The sequence below is a fragment of the Podarcis filfolensis genome (genome assembly GCF_964270895.1).
Source record: "Podarcis filfolensis genome assembly, chromosome: 11".
NCBI classification, from domain to species: Eukaryota; Metazoa; Chordata; class Lepidosauria; order Squamata; family Lacertidae; genus Podarcis; species Podarcis filfolensis.
In genome coordinates, this window is record NC_139613.1 from 719,201 (window position 1) to 738,601 (window position 19,401).

At 51.0% G+C, this 19,401-nt stretch overlaps 1 protein-coding gene across 1 annotated transcript in view; it reads right to left on the bottom strand.

The window, feature by feature from the left end:
* LOC310744348 (phospholipid-transporting ATPase ID-like) overlaps positions 1-19,401 on the bottom strand; it is a 67,843-nt gene that overhangs the window by 34,288 nt on the left and 14,154 nt on the right. Inside the window, exons 3-9 of the mRNA XM_083575569.1 lie at positions 15,683-15,741; positions 8,924-9,037; positions 7,613-7,711; positions 6,939-7,000; positions 5,168-5,240; positions 4,560-4,630; positions 2,609-2,691 (exon numbers count right to left, since the gene is read on the bottom strand). Of these exons, the coding sequence (XP_083431695.1) occupies positions 2,609-2,691; positions 4,560-4,630; positions 5,168-5,240; positions 6,939-7,000; positions 7,613-7,711; positions 8,924-9,037; positions 15,683-15,741 (561 nt within the window). The remainder of the gene's footprint in view (positions 1-2,608; positions 2,692-4,559; positions 4,631-5,167; positions 5,241-6,938; positions 7,001-7,612; positions 7,712-8,923; positions 9,038-15,682; positions 15,742-19,401) is intronic.

A 19,401-nucleotide genomic window follows, 5' to 3' on the forward strand; every position in this document is an offset into this window, starting at 1 on the left:
GATTGCGCTACCCAGTTCCTTCTCTATGGTCTCTATCCTCCTCCTCCTCCTCCTCCTCCAGGAATCAATTCTATCACTTTAACCCTGCATTTCCAAATATCATTGGCACAAAATACCGCCATTTATTTTCTCCCCCACTAGTGTGCCAGATTGCGCCAAAGGGGCAGAGGCCGTGGCTCATGGGTAGAGCATCTCCTTTGCATGCAGAAACCTCCTCCCGTCCAGGTGCTGCTAGGACCCTGCATCCCATCAGCCCCAGCCAGCAGGACTAGTGGTCAGGGCTGAACGGAGTGGGATTCAGTTCCATCTGGAGGGACACAAGGTCCCCAAACTGCTGGCTTCAGACACCCTACAGAATGGTTCATGTTTTCTGGGTCGCTGCTGAGATTCCTCGAGAGTCCAGGACTAAAATGGCCAAAGGGCTAATTTGACTTTCTGGTACAGGATCCCTGCACAACAGCTTCAGACAACACAGACAACAGCTTCATTGAAACTGCTCATTGCTTTCTCTATAGATAGAAGTCTGGGATAATAGCTTATTATGATTCTGGGATGTTATTTGGTACACATTGTCCAAGCACCAGCTTTCGGTGTCGGGTGGGATATGTCATTATTTTTCTGTATGATGTTATGTGCTGAAATATTTTTTTTAATATATATTGAAAAATGGTTGGTGGGCTAATCTGACCTTCTGGCACAACCCCTACAGCTTCAGGCAACGCTGGAGAGAGCGTGTCCCCTCCAGGGGCAGAAAGTGATCCGTGTTTCTCTGCCTCAAAGCATTCAGGAAAGAGCTGCCTCCATCCCAGAATATTGCTTCCTCTCCACTTCCCTGAATAGCACCAGAAAACCAAAGCGATAAAAACGGATGCAAAGGGTCACACACCCCATCCTGGCCTCACACCCGTTGTTTATTCCCAGGCTCCGGAGAAATGTGGCCTCTGCAAATCCCTTGTTTAAGCCTTGGACAGGGAATGGAAGGGTCAAGCCAACAGCCCAGGAATGAGAGGGGGGGACTCTGGGCAGAGGCCAAAGAAGCACCGCGTCCAAGGGATTTTGCTGGGGTTAAAATGCCTGCCAAAAGGACATTTAAAAAACCCAGTAACTACTAAGCAAAGACTTTGAAATATCCCTGGGAACCTCCAGGGCCCTGAAGATGGAGCGATCTGCACCAAGAATTATTATTTTTATTATTATTATTATTATTATTATTATTATTATTATTATTATTATTAATAATAATACCCTGCCCACCTGGCTGAGTTTCCCCAGCCACTCTGGGCGGCTTCCAATCAAATGTTAAAAACAATACAGCATTAAATATTTAAAACTTCCCTAAACAGGGCTGCCTTCAGATGTCTTTTAAAGATAAGATAGCTGCTTATTTCCTTCACATCTGAAGGGAGGGCGTTCCACAGGGCAGGTGCCACTACCGAGAAGGCCCTCTGCCTGGTTCCCTGTAACTTAGCTTCTTGCAGGGAGGGAACCGCCAGAAGGCCCTCGGAGCTGGACCTCAGTGTCCAGGCTGAACAATGGGGGTGGAGACGCTCCTTCAGGTATACTGGACCGAGGCCGTTTAGGGCTTTCAAGGTCAGCACCAACCCTTTGAATTGTGCTCGGAAATGTACTGGGAGCCAATGTAGATCTTTCAAGACCAGTGTTATGTGGTCTCGGCGGCCGCTCCCAGTCCCCAGTCTAGCTGCTGCATTCTGGATTAGTTGCAGTTTCCGGGCTACCTTCAAATGTAGCCCCACGTAGAGCGCATGGCAGTAGTCCAAGCGGGAGATAACCAGAGCATGCACCACTCTGGCCAGACAGTCCTCAGGCAGGGAGGGTCTCAGCCTGCGTACAGGAACTTATTTTTTTTCCTGGCGTGTGAACACGCAAACTGCCTTAGGTCAAAAAAGGCCACCTGTCACCCTTGCCCAGCACTGCACTTTCTCCTGTCCAGATCCCAGCAGCCCTTTGGTGGCTCCATCCCTGCACAGTTTCTGCCAAGGACTGAACAGGAGACCTCACACAGGGCAGTTGCCTTGCCCTGAGATGAGCCCCCCCCCCCAACATGGGCCTCCCTGCCCCATCCTAACTCCTTTTTGCTCTGCAGAGCAAGGCTGAGCTGCAAGAGTTGCTTTTCCCTTCCTCATCTTCAGGCTCTGAGATCCACAGGGCAGCAAAGCTCCCCAAAATCTGAGCCGTCCAACGCCAGGTCCCCTGGCCCACAATGGCCCACGGGGTCCCTTCCAATTCTAGATGGATTCCCACTTCAACCACGGGCTTAAGGTTGATTTGATTCCCCTTCTTACTCCTGGTGTAGATAGACTCAAATCACAGAATTGTAGAGTTGGAAAGGGTCCCGAGGGTCATCTAGCCCAACCCCCAGCAATGCAGAAATTCCCTGGTGGGGAGGGGCACCATTTGTGGTTTGCCTCTGGTGCCAAAACATCTGGAGCCGGCCCTGACCACGTGTGCATCCAAGAGCAGCAGGGCCGCCCCCTGTTGGCTGGAGCGTCAGGAGCCCCTCTCACCTGCAGCTCAGCTCCTGCCCCCCCCCAGGGCTCCCCAGCCCCACTGCTTGTGGGGCTGCCAAGCTCCTCCCTTGGGCACTCACCATCGAAGCTGCTCAGTGCCTGCAGATCCTCTCCCAGCTCAGCCGTGACGGTCAAGGCTTGCTTCACTTTCAGGTTGGTTTCCCTGCAATGAGAAATTGGATCAGATGCAAAACCACAAGGTCCTTCCTTCTCACACTTGAGTTCCCTTTTCTCCCTTATTTTATTGAAAGTTCAGAAAGTGCATAATTATATGTGCACTAAACATTGTGAAACGTAAATAAAAGAGAGAGAAATAGAAAGATAACCTGTGCAGAAGGGAAAATAAAGGGGAGGGGACCCAAAATTCTCTACTTTACAAGGTTGTTAATTGTACTTCACCAGATCTTAACCTATTACAGTATTTGTAAGAATGAATTCCAAATATCCTTTAATTTGTCCGTGGCAAGTCTGTGTTTATGTGCAAGTTGTTCATATGTTGCAAGTTTGGGTAAATCTTCAATCCAATCATAGAAGGGAGCCACGTTATTATTTTTCCAATTCATCAGTATCAGTCTGGTATCAGCAGCTGACTGGTGGGTCGTGCCCCCCCCCCAACTTGGCCGCATCCTGCTCCTTGCAACGAGGGTCCCCAGCACGATCCTGCTTTGCACAATGGCTGCTGACTGCCAGCCATCATCCAGACAACCTTTTTCTTGAGCATTCATCCTGATTTTTTTGCACAAAGTTTGGACAGAAGTTAGGATCCAGTCCTTACTGATCATTTGTTTGGCTTCATTTGCAGGGAGATTATGCAATAATGAGCATTCATTCCCTTTTGCTCGTGGGATGCTTGAACATCGCCCTAAGAATCAATCCATCCATCCATCCTTCCTTCCTTCCTTCCTTCCTTCCTTCCTTCCTTCCTTCCTTCCATGTTTTTCTTTTTTAAAAAGTTTTTATCTATACTTTTCAAGTTTATACATTTCATTAGTTTTATAATCAATCAATTTAACATTGCAAAGTTTGACTTCCTTCCCCCCTTCCTGCAGTTCCTTAAATTAATTTTTTAATATCTTCTGCATATCCAAATTCATTTAATTTGCTCATTTAATTGTCTACTTTAAATATATACTCTTATAAAATGACAGGTTATTACAACAATCCTGCCAATATGTTTGCAATTTATCTGTAAATATTCAATAAACCATTTCCATTCTTTTATAAAAAGTTTGTTATCTTGATTTCTTATTCTTCTGGTAAGTTTCGCCATTTCTGCATATTCCATAAGCTTTTGTATCCATTCTTCCTTTACTGGGACTTCTGCTTCTTTCCACTTTGGGGCAAGTAGCATTCTTGCTGCTGTAGTAGCACACATAAATAAATTTCTATACAATTGAGGTAGTTCTATCCCTATGATTCCCAAAAGAAAAGCTTCTGGGTTTCTTTTTACAAAAGTTATTTTAAACATTTCAGTTCAATTCAAGTTACAGGGAACCAGGCAGAGGGCCTTCTCGGTAGTGGCACCCGCCCTGTGCAACGCCCTCCCACCAGATGTCAAAGAGAAAAATAACTACCATCTGAAGGCAGCCCTGCTTAGGGAAGATTTTAATGTTTGATGCATTACTGTATTTTAATATTTTGTTGGAAGCCGCACAGAGTGGCTGGGGAAACCCAGCCAGATGGGCGGGGTATAAATATATTATTATTATTATTATTATTATTATTATTATTATTATTATTATTCATTGTATATCATTTCCCAGTAAGCTTTAACCTTACCACAAGACCACCACATATGGTAAAAAGAACCTTCTTTCTCTTTACATTTCCAATGCTTGTTTGATTCCTTCCATACTTTTCAATGCACTTCCTTATCACTTTCTTAACTGCAAAAAGTCCATGGGGCAGAAGGGCACTTTAATCCAGTCCAGTCTGTAACCAAACAGCCCTGAAGACCCTCAGCTGAGGTCTCCTCTTTGTGTTAGGACTGTCATTGCATCAGCAGCTGCTCCAGGGAGTGGCAAGACTCACCCATCCAGTTCGGCCGTCTCAATGTAGGTCAGGCTGTGGGGCTCACTGCTGGACAGCAACAGCACGTCTGCCTGGAGGGAAAGAACAGCAAGAGGCAAGAGTGACAGGAGACCCAGCTCTTGGGGCAGAGTGCATGGCGAGAGGCACCACCAACCTCCATCCATTCATCCTTCCTTCCCTCAAGAAAAAGGTCCCGGATTTTGCAAATAAAACAATTTAAGTGTGTTTTAAGTGCAATACACAATGTGACACTAGAAGGTGATGGTGAGGCTTATGGAAAATTCAATGTATTCTTTAAAATGCTTTTAAGAAAAGAATTTTTAGAACTTTTAAAAAAGTGTGTAGATTCCACCTCCCTCTCTCTCTCTCTCTCTCTCTCTCTCTCTCTCTCTCTCTCTCTCTCTCTCTCCCCCTCTGTGCCTGAGGCAATCATGGAGAGCTGTTGCTTCCCTGTTTCACAGGGCAGGGGTCTGGGGTGCCCAACTTGGTAGGAGAAGAGTCCTTGAGCCAAACACAGCTCTGGAACTGTGTCTCCAAAGGAGTTCAAAGGCGCATTTGCAGCCCCAGGAGTGGGGGGGGGGGCAGCTGGGCCAGGCAACAGCACTCACCGTCACAAAGTTGTTGTTCTCCAACTTGATTATGTCCCCGACTTCGACATTCAGCCACAGATCATCCTTCAGGCTGGAAGAAAACCACACTTAATCAGCAGTTGTTGTTTTATTATGATTATTTCATAAAATTTCCATACCACTTGATTGTAAAAAAACAACAAAACATCCTCAAAGTGGTTTACAAAGAGAATAAAACAATAAAATTATCAGTAAAAGCACTAAAACATCGGAAAAAATGTCATCTGTTTTATTCTGCCTCTTATATTAGCAAATTTTGAAAAGGCTATTTAGCATTTGATGGACTCTGATGCTCTTAATTCTCCGCGGTGCCTCAATTTTAATTTCAAGAGAAGGTGGGATATCAGAGAAAATGTGTCGCCTAAGCCGATTACGAATAAATCCATTGGAAAGAGAGACGAAAGGTGAAGACGAGAGTAATGAGAAAAGAGACCCCACAGGGAGCCCTTCAGCCAGGGGTGGGACTGGCTGTGCAGTGGGGCTGACAGAGACACCCGCAAGCAAATCCAGCCGCTTTGCCCCCTTCCCTGGTGGGCTGAAGGGGGGCTGCACGCTCTGCAACCCCACCCCCCTCTGTCTTTGCTTCCTCTGCCTGGGAAAGGAGAATGAAGCAGCCCCCCCCCACTATCACAGGGGCTGCCTGGACCCCCGCAGCAGAGCCCCCAGGATCCCTAAGGCAAGGAAAGTCTGGCTCCATCCAGAAGGGATTCTGGGCTCATCTGGCTTCCAGCCATGCAAAGGAGCGGCTGCTGAGTTTCCTTAATATTGATGTGGTCAATGGTGCTACTCAGAGGTGTTTGTAATTATAACCTGCATGGCAGCACATCTGTGAGCGCTTAATAATTCCACACACCTGTGGCATCTTAACAATTTAACTAATTAGCGGGGGGGGCGGTGTTTACCTGCTGCACCGAATGCAGCAATGTGATAGGGTAATTGATTATTTTGAAAACTGTATTTAAGTTGACCAAATGCTTTGTATGGTACTGGCTGGTGTAGAGCGGTGAGTTGCAGCTGTTTGATTATTATTTAAAATAAAGATAAGCAAAGATATTGCGGGCAAGTTTTTATTCCATCGCCCCAGTAGCTGCGCAAACACGGTTGGCGAAGGAAGTCCAACAGCGGCCGCCTTTCTCAAGGGGCTTCTTGGGTCTGAGTCCCAGCTCAGGGATTTGGGGGTGGGGGGAGAAGGAGCAAGGGCATGGCTACCTTCCAAACACACTTTCTGTTGCTCTTGAACCCAAGTCCCTTGCCTAACACACACTTCCACTTCTCCTAGAAAGATTGTGTCTGAGCAGTTTCCCCCTTGCTCTGCTCCTTTCCCAAGGAAAAGGAAATAAACTCAGTGTAGAGCCATCGGTCTCCTTGTGTTTATTTCAACTCACAGTGAAACAGTCAATCATCCTGTAGGATTCGATGCTGCCCCACCCAGACCATATATACTTTTTTGACACCATCAGTCACACGGGATAGGCTGATTCAAACTCCCCTCCTGGATTGGATAGCTCCTACGGGCCAATCAAGTTACTGCATTCTACAATCCTACTTGCCTATTGTTCTGGGATCCAAGCTCAAGACATAACAGAAAACCTGTTCGTTAGTGCTAAATCAGAGCAAATGGAGAAAACCTGAATAGCCATTTGTTCCCATGGAGCGCTAAAGAGCAGCTTTCCCTGGGGGCAGGGGGGGAAACTGTGGATGATGCTGGCAGCCTGACAAGGCCGTCACAAGGGGAGAGAGCCCTGCTCACCTGCCGTTCATCAGCACCTTGACAGGACGGTTGTTGACTTGCTTGTCGTTTGCATGTCGATTCTGAAAAACATGGAAGGCAAAGATGGAACCTGAACTCAAACAGGGAGTTGGAAGTTAGCCTCTCTCCCTCTGGCAGCGTATCCTAGACATCAGTCTTGCCCCCTTATGTTTTATTATGTTTTGTATATGATAGAGCGGCTGGGGCAACCCAGTCAGATGGGCAGGGTGCAAATAACAGAATTACAGTGGTGCCTTGGTACTCAAACGCCTTGGTTCTCAAACACCAGAAACACAGAAGTAAGTGTTCCAGTTTTCAAACATTTTTCGGAAGCTGGACATCCTATGTGGCTGTTGGCTATTGTTTCCAGGGCGCCTGCACCAATCAGAAGCTGGGCCTTGGTTTTCAAACATTTTGGAAGTCAAACAGACTTCTGGAATGGAGTAAGTTTGGCGCTTTTGTTTTTGCTATTTATTTTGTGTTTTTGTTTTTGAGGCTTTTTCTGTTAATTTGTTTTTGTGACTGTCCCACATCACGCTGACTGCAGAACGGCCAGACCCTTCCAGGCCAGGAGGCCCACCGGGTGCAAAGAGGAAGCTGGGTGCTTGCTCCGAAGGGGGTCGGCCACAGGAAAAGCTCTTTATGGGAGGCGTTTTCAGGCTCAAAATTCTTACCACGTCGTCGATGGCGTCCTTTGCTGCCGACACGGCCAGCACCAAGATGAGGGGGACCACCGTGGTGAACCAGGAGAGGGAGGAAATCTCAGGGATGAGCTGCAGGGGGGGGGGAGAACAGGCAGAGTCTGTCAGTTTGCATTTCTGAGTGCAGAAAGTATTTATCTGATGTGTAGAGATCTTTCCTATTCTAACAAATTCAAGAGGGTTCTGGAAGCTTCTCTGCGTAAAAGAAACAGGCAGAAGGTTCATGATGTTTGGGTTATTCCTTCTGGGAAGCTGAGTACAGCTGGTTTAAATTCTTCTCTTATCTCTTTCAGTCAAGGTCATGTTGACTATAATAAGATGCCAGAAGGAGCCTGGGCTTCACTTTCTCTTTCCGTCTCTCTTCCTTCTGATGTGATGTTCTGTGCATAGTATGCTTAGTGTTAAGGTTTAGACTTATTATAAATTACTGTAAGTTTAAGTTGAGTCTTCTGCAACTGGACTTCTTACGGACAGGGCCAATCCTGAATGTATTGGATTTGTGACCATTATCCTCATTTGCCTTCAGTAGCAGTAAAGCTCTGCTGGATGAAATACAATGGCCTCTGGTCTACTTTTTGGGAATCCTGCAACATGTTTAAGTTTTTACTCTGCTTACTATACACAGGGGCATCGGAAGGGGGGCGGTGGGGGCAGTCAGCCCTGGGTGTCATCCATGAGGCGGGTGACAAAAAGGCACACTGTGGGGGGCTTGAGCCACTGCCCCCATGTGCGGCGCCCCGCTGCAGCCGTTGTGCGTGGCAGATCGTCCTGCCCACCCCCTGCACAGCTCGCCCCGCCCCCCGGGTGCACAGCAGGGCCGCCGCTCTGGGAGCCCATGCAGCCAACTCCACCACTGACTATACACTGGAATCTGCTCTGGATCAATATTGAATAGAATTCCATGACAGAGGCATCCTAGAATTGCAGAACTGGAAAGGAGCTCCAAGGGCCATCAAGTCCAACCCCCAGCCATGCAGGAATCACAGATCAAGTTCCCTTGACAGACGACCATCCAGCCTCTGCCCAAAAAAGTCTGCTCCGCTGTCGAATGGCTCTATAAAGTGTTCCTTAAAAGGGTCACCAGCCGGCTTTGCCCTGCTTCCCTGCCAGGGGCTCAGCGCAACGCCAACCAGGATTTGGAATGCGCGCCATCCAAATGCAGCTGGCAGGGCTGATGGAAGAGGGCGCCAGGTGGGGAAGGCTGCCTCCTGATGCGGAAGGGGAGCATCCCTGCAGCAAAAGTGAGGGAAGGGACAGGAGGAGGAGGAGCTGGGGAACTCCTACCTGCAGAATGAGGAGGAAGAGGAAGTAGGCATTGGCCACCCGCTGGAACTGCTCAAACAGGTTGAGAGGCAGGAAGGTGAAGACGTTGTATTTGGAGGTTTGGATGGAGTTTCTCTGCAGGAAGAAAAGGCGGTGATTGAGGCCAGGAGAGAAAGGGGCACCCGGTCCACTTCCCTCCCCTTGGCAGTAGACAAGGAGGGCAGCACGCCAGCGACCCCCCCCCAAGGCAGCCACTTGTCCCAAGGTGTGCTCTGGTCCAGGGGGTCACGAAGAGTCAGACATGACTAAACAACAACAACAAGTAGAACAAAGCGAAAGGAGTCTCTTACCAGTTAGAAATTTTAATGATCATAGCGAGAGAACAAAGAATCAATTTCTAGGAGTGAAGGGGCCCCCCACCACTTTCCCCCATTAAGGGTCCCACCCACTTCCCCCCTAATCACCCACATCACTTCCGTGTCTTGCAACCTGATCTCGCAACCAGTGTGCTTTCTGTGCTGCCACCTTATCTGCTCTCCTTGACCTTGGGCTGAGCGGATGACACTTTCCAGCAAAAGGGAGTCTGTTAACTCTCCCTCCCTCCCAGTGTTTTGTCTCCTAGTTGTTCCCCACCCGGTATTTCCCAGCTTCTGCCTTCTGTGCTACGTCCCTCTGCAAACCACTGTTCCAAATCTATACTGTCCTCCTGCTCCTGGGAAGATTCAGGATCCTGATCAGGAGCAGGGGGAGAGGGACGGCTCCCACCATTCCTCCTCAGCACAGTCCCTGACACCTGGTGGCTCAGAAGAGGGTGCGAGGAATCAGGGGTTCCCCGGATGGAGGCAGAGAGAATGGGGGCCTTGCTTTCAGATCCACCCCAAGTCAAGCGCCAACAACCACATTTCCTTCTTGGCCGCATGAAAATGCAAAAAAAAAAAAAAGAAAAAGAAAAAGAAAAAGAACCCCTCATCACTTTACAGGGAGCTGCTTTTTCAGAAGCTCAACCTGCCTCCAGGGGCACTTTAGCAGTTCCATTTAGGGGCCTGCTGAGAGTCGCATGTCCCATCTCTGCTCTCCGTGCCTCATAATCTCCTGATCCGGGAAGGTGCACTGAACACTCACAGAGCCTCAAGATGGGCCAGTGGGACACAGCACCAGCCAGGGACAGCCAGGATGCAGCAGAGAGAGGGCCTGACATGGCTAGTCAGAGACATGAGCTCCACCATCATATAGAAGCATAGAAGCATAGAATTGTAGAGTTAGAAGGGACCCCCAAAGGCCATCTAATCCCACCTCCTGCAGTGCAGGAATCGCAGCTAAAGGATCTCTGACAAACCGCCATCCAACCTCTGCTCAGAAACTTGCAGTGCAGGAGAGTCCACCACCTTCCGAGGGAGGTCAAATGGCTCTTCCCATCAGGAAGTTTTTGCTAATGTTAAGTCAGAATCTCCTTTCTTGAGCTTTGAATTGGTTTGGGTCCTCCCCTCTGGAGCAGGGGACAACAAGCTTGCTCCATCTCCAATATGACAGCCCCTGAGATGTTTGAAGATGTCTCTCATAGCACCTCTCAGCCTCCTCTTTTCCAGGCTAAATATCCCCAGCTCCCTCAACCACTCCTCATAGGGTTGGGTTTCCTTGCTCATCTTGGTCACCGTCCTCCGCACCCCTTCCAACTTGTCAATTTCCTTCTTTTTAAACTTAAATCCTGTGGCACCCAGGACTGCAAGGCAAAAGAGGACCCCAATCCCAAGCTTATTGGCTGAACTGAGCCAAACCCAGCAGCTCTGAAAGAAGGCTCAGCTCACACGCCCAGTTCTGTAAAGTTTCTGAATGTTCTCCCGGATGCCTAAACAGGATGCAGGATTAATGCTTGCAAAAATGTGGAGACACATTTCTAGAGTGCCTCTAGACACAGAAAGGCTCGTGCAAACTCTTTCACATGCAGGGCGATGCTGAACTGGGGGCTTAGTTGGTGCCATCAAGTTCTGGGCTTCTCCCTTGGCTGCTCAGGCTGCCAGAGAGCCCCCTAAATTTGGGGAGATGCCCCAGAGAGCAGCTGCGCTGGCTCAGCATCCCCTGCTCTTGCCGCTTTTGGGGATTCGGTCATTAGGAGACGGTGGAGCTAAGCAACCACTCTGCAAGGACTGCAACGCACAGCACTGCCTCCACCTCCTCCTGTTTTGGGTCCTCCTGCTGTGTTTAACAGGCGCTCTGTCTGACTGTGGCAGAGAGAAGATGAGCCGGGGATTAGCACTTGGCACATGCTCATCATTAAGACCTTCCGTGCTGTGCTTGCCGTAATCCTCCCCCATATGATTGCTACCATTGCCTAAAGTTGCAGCAGAAACATTCCCTTCCCAAGGAGACCCGCCTCTGCCCTGCGCAAGCGCTCTGCCAGAGAATCACAGCACCATAGAATTGTAGACAGTTGGAAGGGACACCCGGGGGTCATCTAGTCCAACCCCCTGCGATGCAGGAGACTCGGCTGAAGCATCCCTGACAGATGGCCTTCCAACCTCTGCTTATAAACCTCCAAGGAAGGAGAGTCCGCCATCTTCCACCCTGAAGTCAAACAGCTCTTGCCATCAGAAAGTTTTTCCTGATGTTTATTCAGACTCTCCTTTCTTGTAACCTGAAGCCACTGGTTCGAGTCCTGCCCTCCAGAGCGGCAGAAAACAAGCTTGCTCCCTCTCCCATGTGACGGCCCTTGAGATATCGAAAGATATTGATATCAGTCTTCTCTCCTCCAGGCCAAGCATTCGCAGCTCCTCCAACCATCTCTCAGAAAGACTCTGCCCCGGCTGACCCAGACTGGGAGGCAGTGAGAGTGACACGGAAAGGCATCTCATTCACCTCTGGGTGAACTGGCAGGCAGAGGCTGCAGCCCTGCTTCCCTGCCACGCTAGCTGTGATGTGCCAGCTCGCAGCTGTCTGGGGGCTCAAGACAAGCAGCCGCACCTGGCCTGGGCTTGCAATAGCTTCCTCTTCTCAGCTTCCTCCATTTCTCTTGCTGCACAGGACCACATCCTGGGGGTGCCAAGAGGGCTGCAGCAGTGAGCCTTGGCAGGAGGCCCTTCATCATGTCACAGAATCACGGAACTGCAGTTGGAAGGGACACCAGTAGTCATCAAGTCCAACCCCCCTGCAATGCAGGAATTGCAGCAAGAGAATCTCCAATAGGCGCTCATCCAAACTCTGTTTAGACTCTCCTTTCTCATCATTTGAACCCCCCATCCAGGGATGGGTGACTGGATTCTTCCCCTACTGCCAAAGTCCACAGACGCATAAGCCAGGGCTCTTAAGAGCAGCCAAGGTGCCCATGGGACTAGAGCTATGCCTGGGAACTGCTTGGGATAGATCAGGCCATGGGTTCTGGTCATGACAGCTTTAGTGGAGCTTCCATGTTCAGAGGCAGTCTAGCTCTGGAAACCTGTGGCTGGGGAGAATCAGCACGGGAGGGCTATGGCCCGGCTGCCCGGCTGCCCATTGGGGCTCCCTCTCAGCTGATGCTGGGGACAAGCTCCTTCCCTGAGTCACTGCCGGAGTCTCCTGGTATCCTGAGCTCTTCTGCCTTGGCCCAGCTGCCTGCCTGCCAGCCTTGATGCTTGGTCAGAGGCTGGTGCTGCTGATAACACCAAGGCGGCAGGTTCAGCCCCCTCTGGGGCAGCTGCATGTTCCTGCATTGCAGGGGGTTGGACTGGATGACCCTCGGGGTCCCTCTACCATTCTAGGATTCTATGGCCTGGTCCTTCTCCAGGGGCACCGCGTGGGACGTGCTCAGTGGCCAAGCCAAGATCCCCAGCACCAGAGGCCGGGCCAGCCAGTCTGAGCTGCGGCTGCTGTGCCTTTAAGTGCTTCCTCTGCCCTCCCGGTTCTCTTTTCTCCACCCTGGGCAGCTGGGCTGGTTGACAGCCAAGGCCAGGCTGCCGGCCAGCCCATTTCCTCCTCAAAGTCATTTGCTCTCCTCCTCAGCCTGGCCGCCTCCAGACAGGCAGCCCCCACCAATTGTTCTGCTCCCAGCCCCCCTCGAGCTCAGAGGAGCTTCTGGGAAGTTGTCTGCCGAAAAGAAGAAAGGGCTGGTCAGCAGAGGAGGAAGCGGGAGATGCAGGGCCTGGGCTCTCTCTCTGCCCCAGGGTCCACCACCTTGACCACCTGGCTCTAGTGGGAGGACAAGCACAGAATCCTAGAATTGTGGAGTTGGAAGGGACCCCCCCAAGGTCATCTAGTCCAACCCCCTGCAATGCAGGAAAGACAGCGCAAGGATCCCTGACCGAGGGCCAGCCAAGCTCTGCTTTAAAAGGCTGTAGATGCCACTTGTTCAGAGATACGCCTGTCTTCAGCAGATAGGGCGCCCTTCCAGAAAGCAGCTTTTGCTTCCAAAATAGCTCGCATTTGTACATGCCCCAAAGCGGCCCCTTCTTTTCTCCCTCCAACTTCCTTCTCTGCCATGCTCACTGCTCTAATTGTTCTGTATTTGGTTTCCTCCTTTTCTTTTGGAATATTAAAAGCTGCCTTGTTTCTGGTCAGAGTTCTGACCCATCGTATGCCAGGGTCGGGCCTAGCAGGGTGCCACCTACAATTGGTACAAGGCAAAACGGCAAGCACGGATACACACACACACACACACACAGAGAGAGAGAGAGAGAGAGAGAGAGAGAGAGAGAGACAAGGGCGGAGAGGGACCAGGTTTCCCTCCTCCTCCTCCACCCAGCTAAGGAGATCTGTGAGCAAAGTTGGCCTTCTTCGCCAGCCGTCGTGGACGGTGGCCTTGGGTGCACTGGGCAGAATGGTGGGACATAAATCTAAACAACTGCACTTGCATTCAAAGGTGGACCAAAGTGCAGGCAGGAAGCTGGATGGAGCCCATTTCACTGAGAACGTGGATGCGCCTCCAAATGGCATCTGGGATGCAAACCCCAAACGGATCCCAGCTCCTGATCCCTCAAGGGACTCAGGTGTGGGTCTTATGATCAGGATCAGGGTGCCTGGCTCCAGAGACAGCCAGCACCATGCCTAGACACAGGCCAGCCTTGGACAGAGGAGTCTCCATCATTAGATGGCTGCCCCCTAAGCTGCCCATAAGAGGCCTGGGCAAATTCACGGAGAGAAAGGCGCTCAGTGTCAGAGGCATTATTCCCCCGAACGCCAGCTGCTGGTGGGCAGAGAGCTCTTGTGCTCATGCCCTGCTTGTAGGCTTCTCACAGGCAATTTGGTTGGCAGCAGTGAAAATGGGATGCTGGGGCGAGATGGCTCTTCTGTGGCCTGATTCAGCAGGGCTCTTCTCAGGGTCTTGCGTTCTGTTCCCTCCTCCTCCTCCTCCTTCCAGGCCTGCAATGTGATCGCACCTTCTTCCTGCCAGGCCTTTGCCCCCCTGGGCTGCTCACCAGCCTGGGGGCTCCTGTTCTCACTCAACAGAGCAGCTTCAGGTGTCGGTTCGCAGCAAGGAGTGGGAATCCACAGCGCTATTTTGGGAAGGGAGAGGAGGCTTGGCGGATCTCAGGGCGACTGACAACGTGAGATTCGGAAAAGGTGGCGTGTGTTTGTGTGCGTCCTCGGCAGGCTGTCAGGCTCCTTGGCTTCCTCCCTCTTGCCTCCTTCCTCCTCGCTCCTGCAGAGCCTTCTGCTCAGCTAATGCAGGAACAAAAAGGTACAGTCCGGTGACAGGTTCACACGGGAAGCTGAGGTTTCCCTGGCCCTGAGGCTCTGCGGCAGGAAAACGCCTCACGAGGAGGAAGGGGACTGGTTTGCCAAGTATCTTCAGCACCAGGAACTCAGCTGGAAGTCACTCTGCACGAGCCCAGGGCTGGGCCATTGCCAGTCTTGCAAAGGCTGTCTGTGGTGCACACCCAGAACACCCCAGAGACTCTCTCCATCTGTGGGGCTCTTTGCTTCCACGGAGGGCTCACCCAGACTTCAGCTTGTCCTGCACCTAAGAAGCAGAAGTCTGAGCAACTTTGCCTCTGCCCCACCACTTTCCCCCAGAAAATGCTCCCCGCACTTCATTGGGGGTTGCAATGGGGAAAAGAAGCCCAGTGCCATGGCGCCAGCAGTGCTGTTCGGGGCTCAGCAATGCTCTGGCTGCTCCCCTTTCCCGCTCCCTGCAAACATCTGTTTAGTGGGTGCTTTGCTTGAGTTCCTGCTTTTGCAGGTTTCCAAGACAGATCCTGAAGCTGAGGCTCCAATCCTTTGGCCACCTCATGAGAAGAGAAGACTCCCTGGAAAAGACCCTGATGTTGGGAAAGATGGAGGGCACAAGGAGAAGGGGACGACAGAGGACGAGATGGTGGGACAGTGTTCTCGAAGCTACCAGCATGAGTTTGACCCAACTGTGGGAGGCAGTGGAAGACAGGAGTGCCTGGCGTGCTCTGGTCCAGGGGGTCACGAAGAGGCGGACACAACTGAAAGACTAAACAACAAGACCCCTTGGCCAGCTCGAAGAGCTGCAGCAAAACAAACACACCCAGATGCCATTCAAGCACCCATCAGCTGCCCCCTGGGATGGGTCACTCAGGGAGCATCATGGCCAAGTGGGGAGATTTGAACCCTGGTCTCTCAGGTCCTACTGCAACTCTCTAACTGACGGTGTGCAAAACTCAGCCTGGCAACTCCAAGGTGCTGCTCCCCCCCCCCCCGCCAGCAGAGCACCCCCCCCCCCGAGCTCAGGATCCCTGCTCCCCACACTCTCCAAGTGGCAACTCTAAACAGGCAGCAGTTCTTGCTCTGCGACCATTTGGCTCAAGCTTGGCTAGAATACGCAGCTACTGGCGCCCAGTTACTTACGGCATATTCAAACTGGAGGTTGAAGGCTCGGTCGTTGGCGCGAAGGTGCCTCTCATGCTCTGTGGAGGAGAGAGAAGAAGTTAAGACACACAAAATGGGACTTGGACACTGCTTGGAGATGCACTCTATGTGGGGCTACCTTTGAAGGTGACCCGGAAACTGCAACTAATCCAGAATGCGGCAGCTAGACTGGTGACTGGGAGCGGCCGCCGAGACCACGTAACACCGGTCTTGAAAGACCTACATTGGCTCCCAGTACCTTTCTGAGCACAATTCAAAGGGTTGGTGCTGACCTTAAAAGCCCTAAACAGCCTCCGCCCAATATACCTGAAGGAGCGTCTCCACCCCAGACACCGGGGTCCATCTCCCGAGGGTCTTTTGGCGGTTCCTTCCCTGCGAGAAGTTACAGGGAAGCAGGCAGAGGGCCTTCTCGATAGTGGCGCCCTCCCTGTGGAACACCCTCCCATCAGATGTCAAATAAATAAACAACTATCACTTTTAAAAGACATCTGGAGGCAGCCCTGTTTAGGGAAGCTTTTAATATTTGATGAATTATTGTATTTTAATATTTTGCTGGAAGCTGCCCAGAGTGGCTGGGGAAACCCAGCCAGATGGGCAGGGTATAAATATTATTATTATTATTATTATTATTATTATTATTATTATTATTTATTAGAGATACATGAAAATCATAGAACTGTGGAGCAGGAAGGGACCCTTGCGGTCATCTAGTCCAATGCAGGAATGACTCCTAGAGAATCCCTGACAGAGGGCCGCCCAACCTCTGTTTAAAAACCTGTTTATCCATGTTCTTAAACACAAGTGTGGCCGTGAGCTGCAAAAGCGACACTCTGCCTCCAGCTGGCAATGCTTCTGAATTCCAGTTGCTTGTTTCCCACAGGCAGAACTGGAGGCTGGACCAGGTGGGTCTCTGCGCTGATCCAGCAAGCTCCTCTGATGTTCTCCCTCCCCAAGGTGTCTGTGGGTCCTGCAGCCGCTGGGGACCGGCTAGAGGTGGGATGCACATCCAGGAACGCCCTTCCTCTTCCTGCTTTACAAGCCACCTGCCGGGAGCCAGCACCACCGACACCAGGCTAAGGTCTGTGCAGAACTGATAAGGCCGGGACCCAAAGGTCTGTGCAAGCCAAGGGTGTCACCTGGGACAAAGGTTAAGGGTGGAGGAGATAAAGGCAAAGCGAAGATGAGATAGGAGTCATAAAATGGGACAGGAATTGCAAGGAAAGCAAGGGACGGAGGACACACCAGGACACCTTCAACTCCCTCCCAAGGAGGGAGCTCAGGGCGTGGATCAGGCCAAAGGAGGCCCATCCTGTTCAGAGACCTGTTTTTTGCAGTAGCCAACCAGAGAGGAAGCTCAAATGCAGGACTAGCTGCAACAGCCATGTTCTAAGCCTCTTGCTGTTCCCATCCTGTCTCTGATCCTGGAAGCAGTATGCTCCTTCCACTGGGGGTCTTCTGATCCTCCCCCCTCCTCCCCTTTTCAGCTGCTCTTGACCGCTCCCAGTCTGGAATCCTCCTCAAGGAGGAGGAACCAAAGAGCGCCAAATCAGGGCAGAAATCTGAATGTGACAACCTGTGAGGGAATCCCACCTACAAGGTGTTGGAGAACTTGGAAGGGTCCTCTGCATGGCAGCTCTTGAACCCCAGGGAGGGTGAAGGCAGAAAAGCAGAGCAGGGAGATTTCTGGCACCCAGCACAGAACTGAAGAGTTGGAAGAGACACCAAGGGTCATCTAGTCCTGCAATGCAGGAATCACAGCTGAAGAAAACCCTGACAGGTGGACATCTCTGCTACAAAACCTCCTGCGAAGGAGAGTTCACCGCCTTCCAATGTTGAGTCAGAATCTCCTTTCTGGCCATTTGAATCCCTTGGTTCAGGTCCTACACTCTGGAGCAGCAGAAAAGAAGCTTGCTCCATCCCTGGAGATATCTGAAGAGGGCTCTCCTATCACCACTTCTCTTCTACGGGCTAAACTCCCTCAACTGTTCTTCCTAAGGCTTGGCTTCCAGACCTTCATCACTGCCCAGGATTCTTCTGCCCACAGAGCCAAGCCTGCGCCACGAAGCTGCTGAGAGACAGCAGTGGATCTCCTGGCCCAGGAGAGCTTGACGCCTCAAAGCACCAGCCACCACCATCCAGCCTGCCTCTCCCAACAAGGCCCATAGACAAGGCTACACCTCATATATGAAGATCACTGCAGATGGTGACAGCAGCCATGAAATTAAAAGATGCCTGCTTCATGGAAGAAAAGCAATGACAAACCTAGACAGCATCTTAAAAAGCAGAGACATCACCTTGCCAACAAAGGTCCGTAAAAGCTCTGGTTTTCCCAGTCGTGATGTACGGAAGTGAGAGCTGAACCATAAAGAAGGCTGATCGCCAAAGAATTGATGCTTTTGAATTATGGTGCTGGAGGAGACTCTTGAGAGTCCCATGGACTGCAAGAAGATCAAAACGATCCATTCTGAAGGAAATCAGCCCTGAGTGCTCACTGGAAGGACAGATCCTGAAGCTGAGGCTCCAAGACTTTGGCCACCTCAAGAGAAGAGAAGACTCCCTGGAAAAGACCCTGATGTTGGGAAAGATGGAGGGCACAAGGAGAAGGGGACGACAGAGGACGAGATGGTGGGACAGTGTTCTTGAAGCTACCAGCATGAGTTTGACCAAACTGTGGAAGGCAGTGGAAGACAGGAGTGCCTGGCGTGCTCTGGTCCAGGGGGTCACGAAGAGGCGGACACGACTAAACGACTCAACACAACAACATATATGAATGGCTGCCGGGAAGCCAGGAGGAGATTCTGACCGAGCTTCGCCCTTCTCCCTCCTCTGACTTGCAGGGTGGCAGCCAAAAACCACCGCTCACCCTTCTTGGGGTGAATCCATGGTATGACCTGGTCTGCTCAGCCCCCTGGCATTTATCTCCCATGGCCAATGGGCTGCCTGAGAGCAGGCAGTTTGGGGTTCGTAGTTAATGGGTAGTACAAACCCCGTGTTTGATATATCAATTGCTAGTTTGTGGGGCGCTGCAAAATGCAGGGGTTTCGCTGCAAAATGCTGAACCCCCCCAAACCCTGGCAAAACTTTGGCACAGGTTTGGAGAGGACCCCACATTTTGGGGTTCAGAGTTAATGGGTCTGCAAAGGATGCCTCTCAGCCCCTTGCATTTAAGAAATGGGGCAGGAGGAGGACTGTCAGGTCAAGAAGACCCAGATTTGAATTTCCCACTGAGACTCATGGCTGGGTCAGGAGATGCACATCAACCCACATATTTGGGAGGAAAGGCAGGGAGGTGGGGAAAGAATGGGGTTTTTTGTTTTTTTTAAGTACACTGGAGGGAATGACTCATCCAACCTCCAATTTCACAATGTGGAAAATGAACAAGATTCTCGCGGCAGAAACTGGAGTCCTTTCTCTCCGCTGCCCCAGGCAGTGAGATTTGGGAAAGATGCCACAGAGCAACATCTGGACAGTGGGTGGGACATCTGGGCTAGCGGAGGGGGCTGCTGCTGCCAAACACACAAACTCAATGGGGCATGAAGTCAGCAGCAACAGTGGTGGTGCGACAGGCTGCAACCTCAGCCCACCTGGTGCAAGAAAGGAGGAAATTGCCCAGGGCTGAGTTGGGCCTGCCTAGCACAGAGAAACCTTCTCCCCACCCAACTCCAGTGCAGGGTTGCGGTTGTGATTCACTCCAAGCT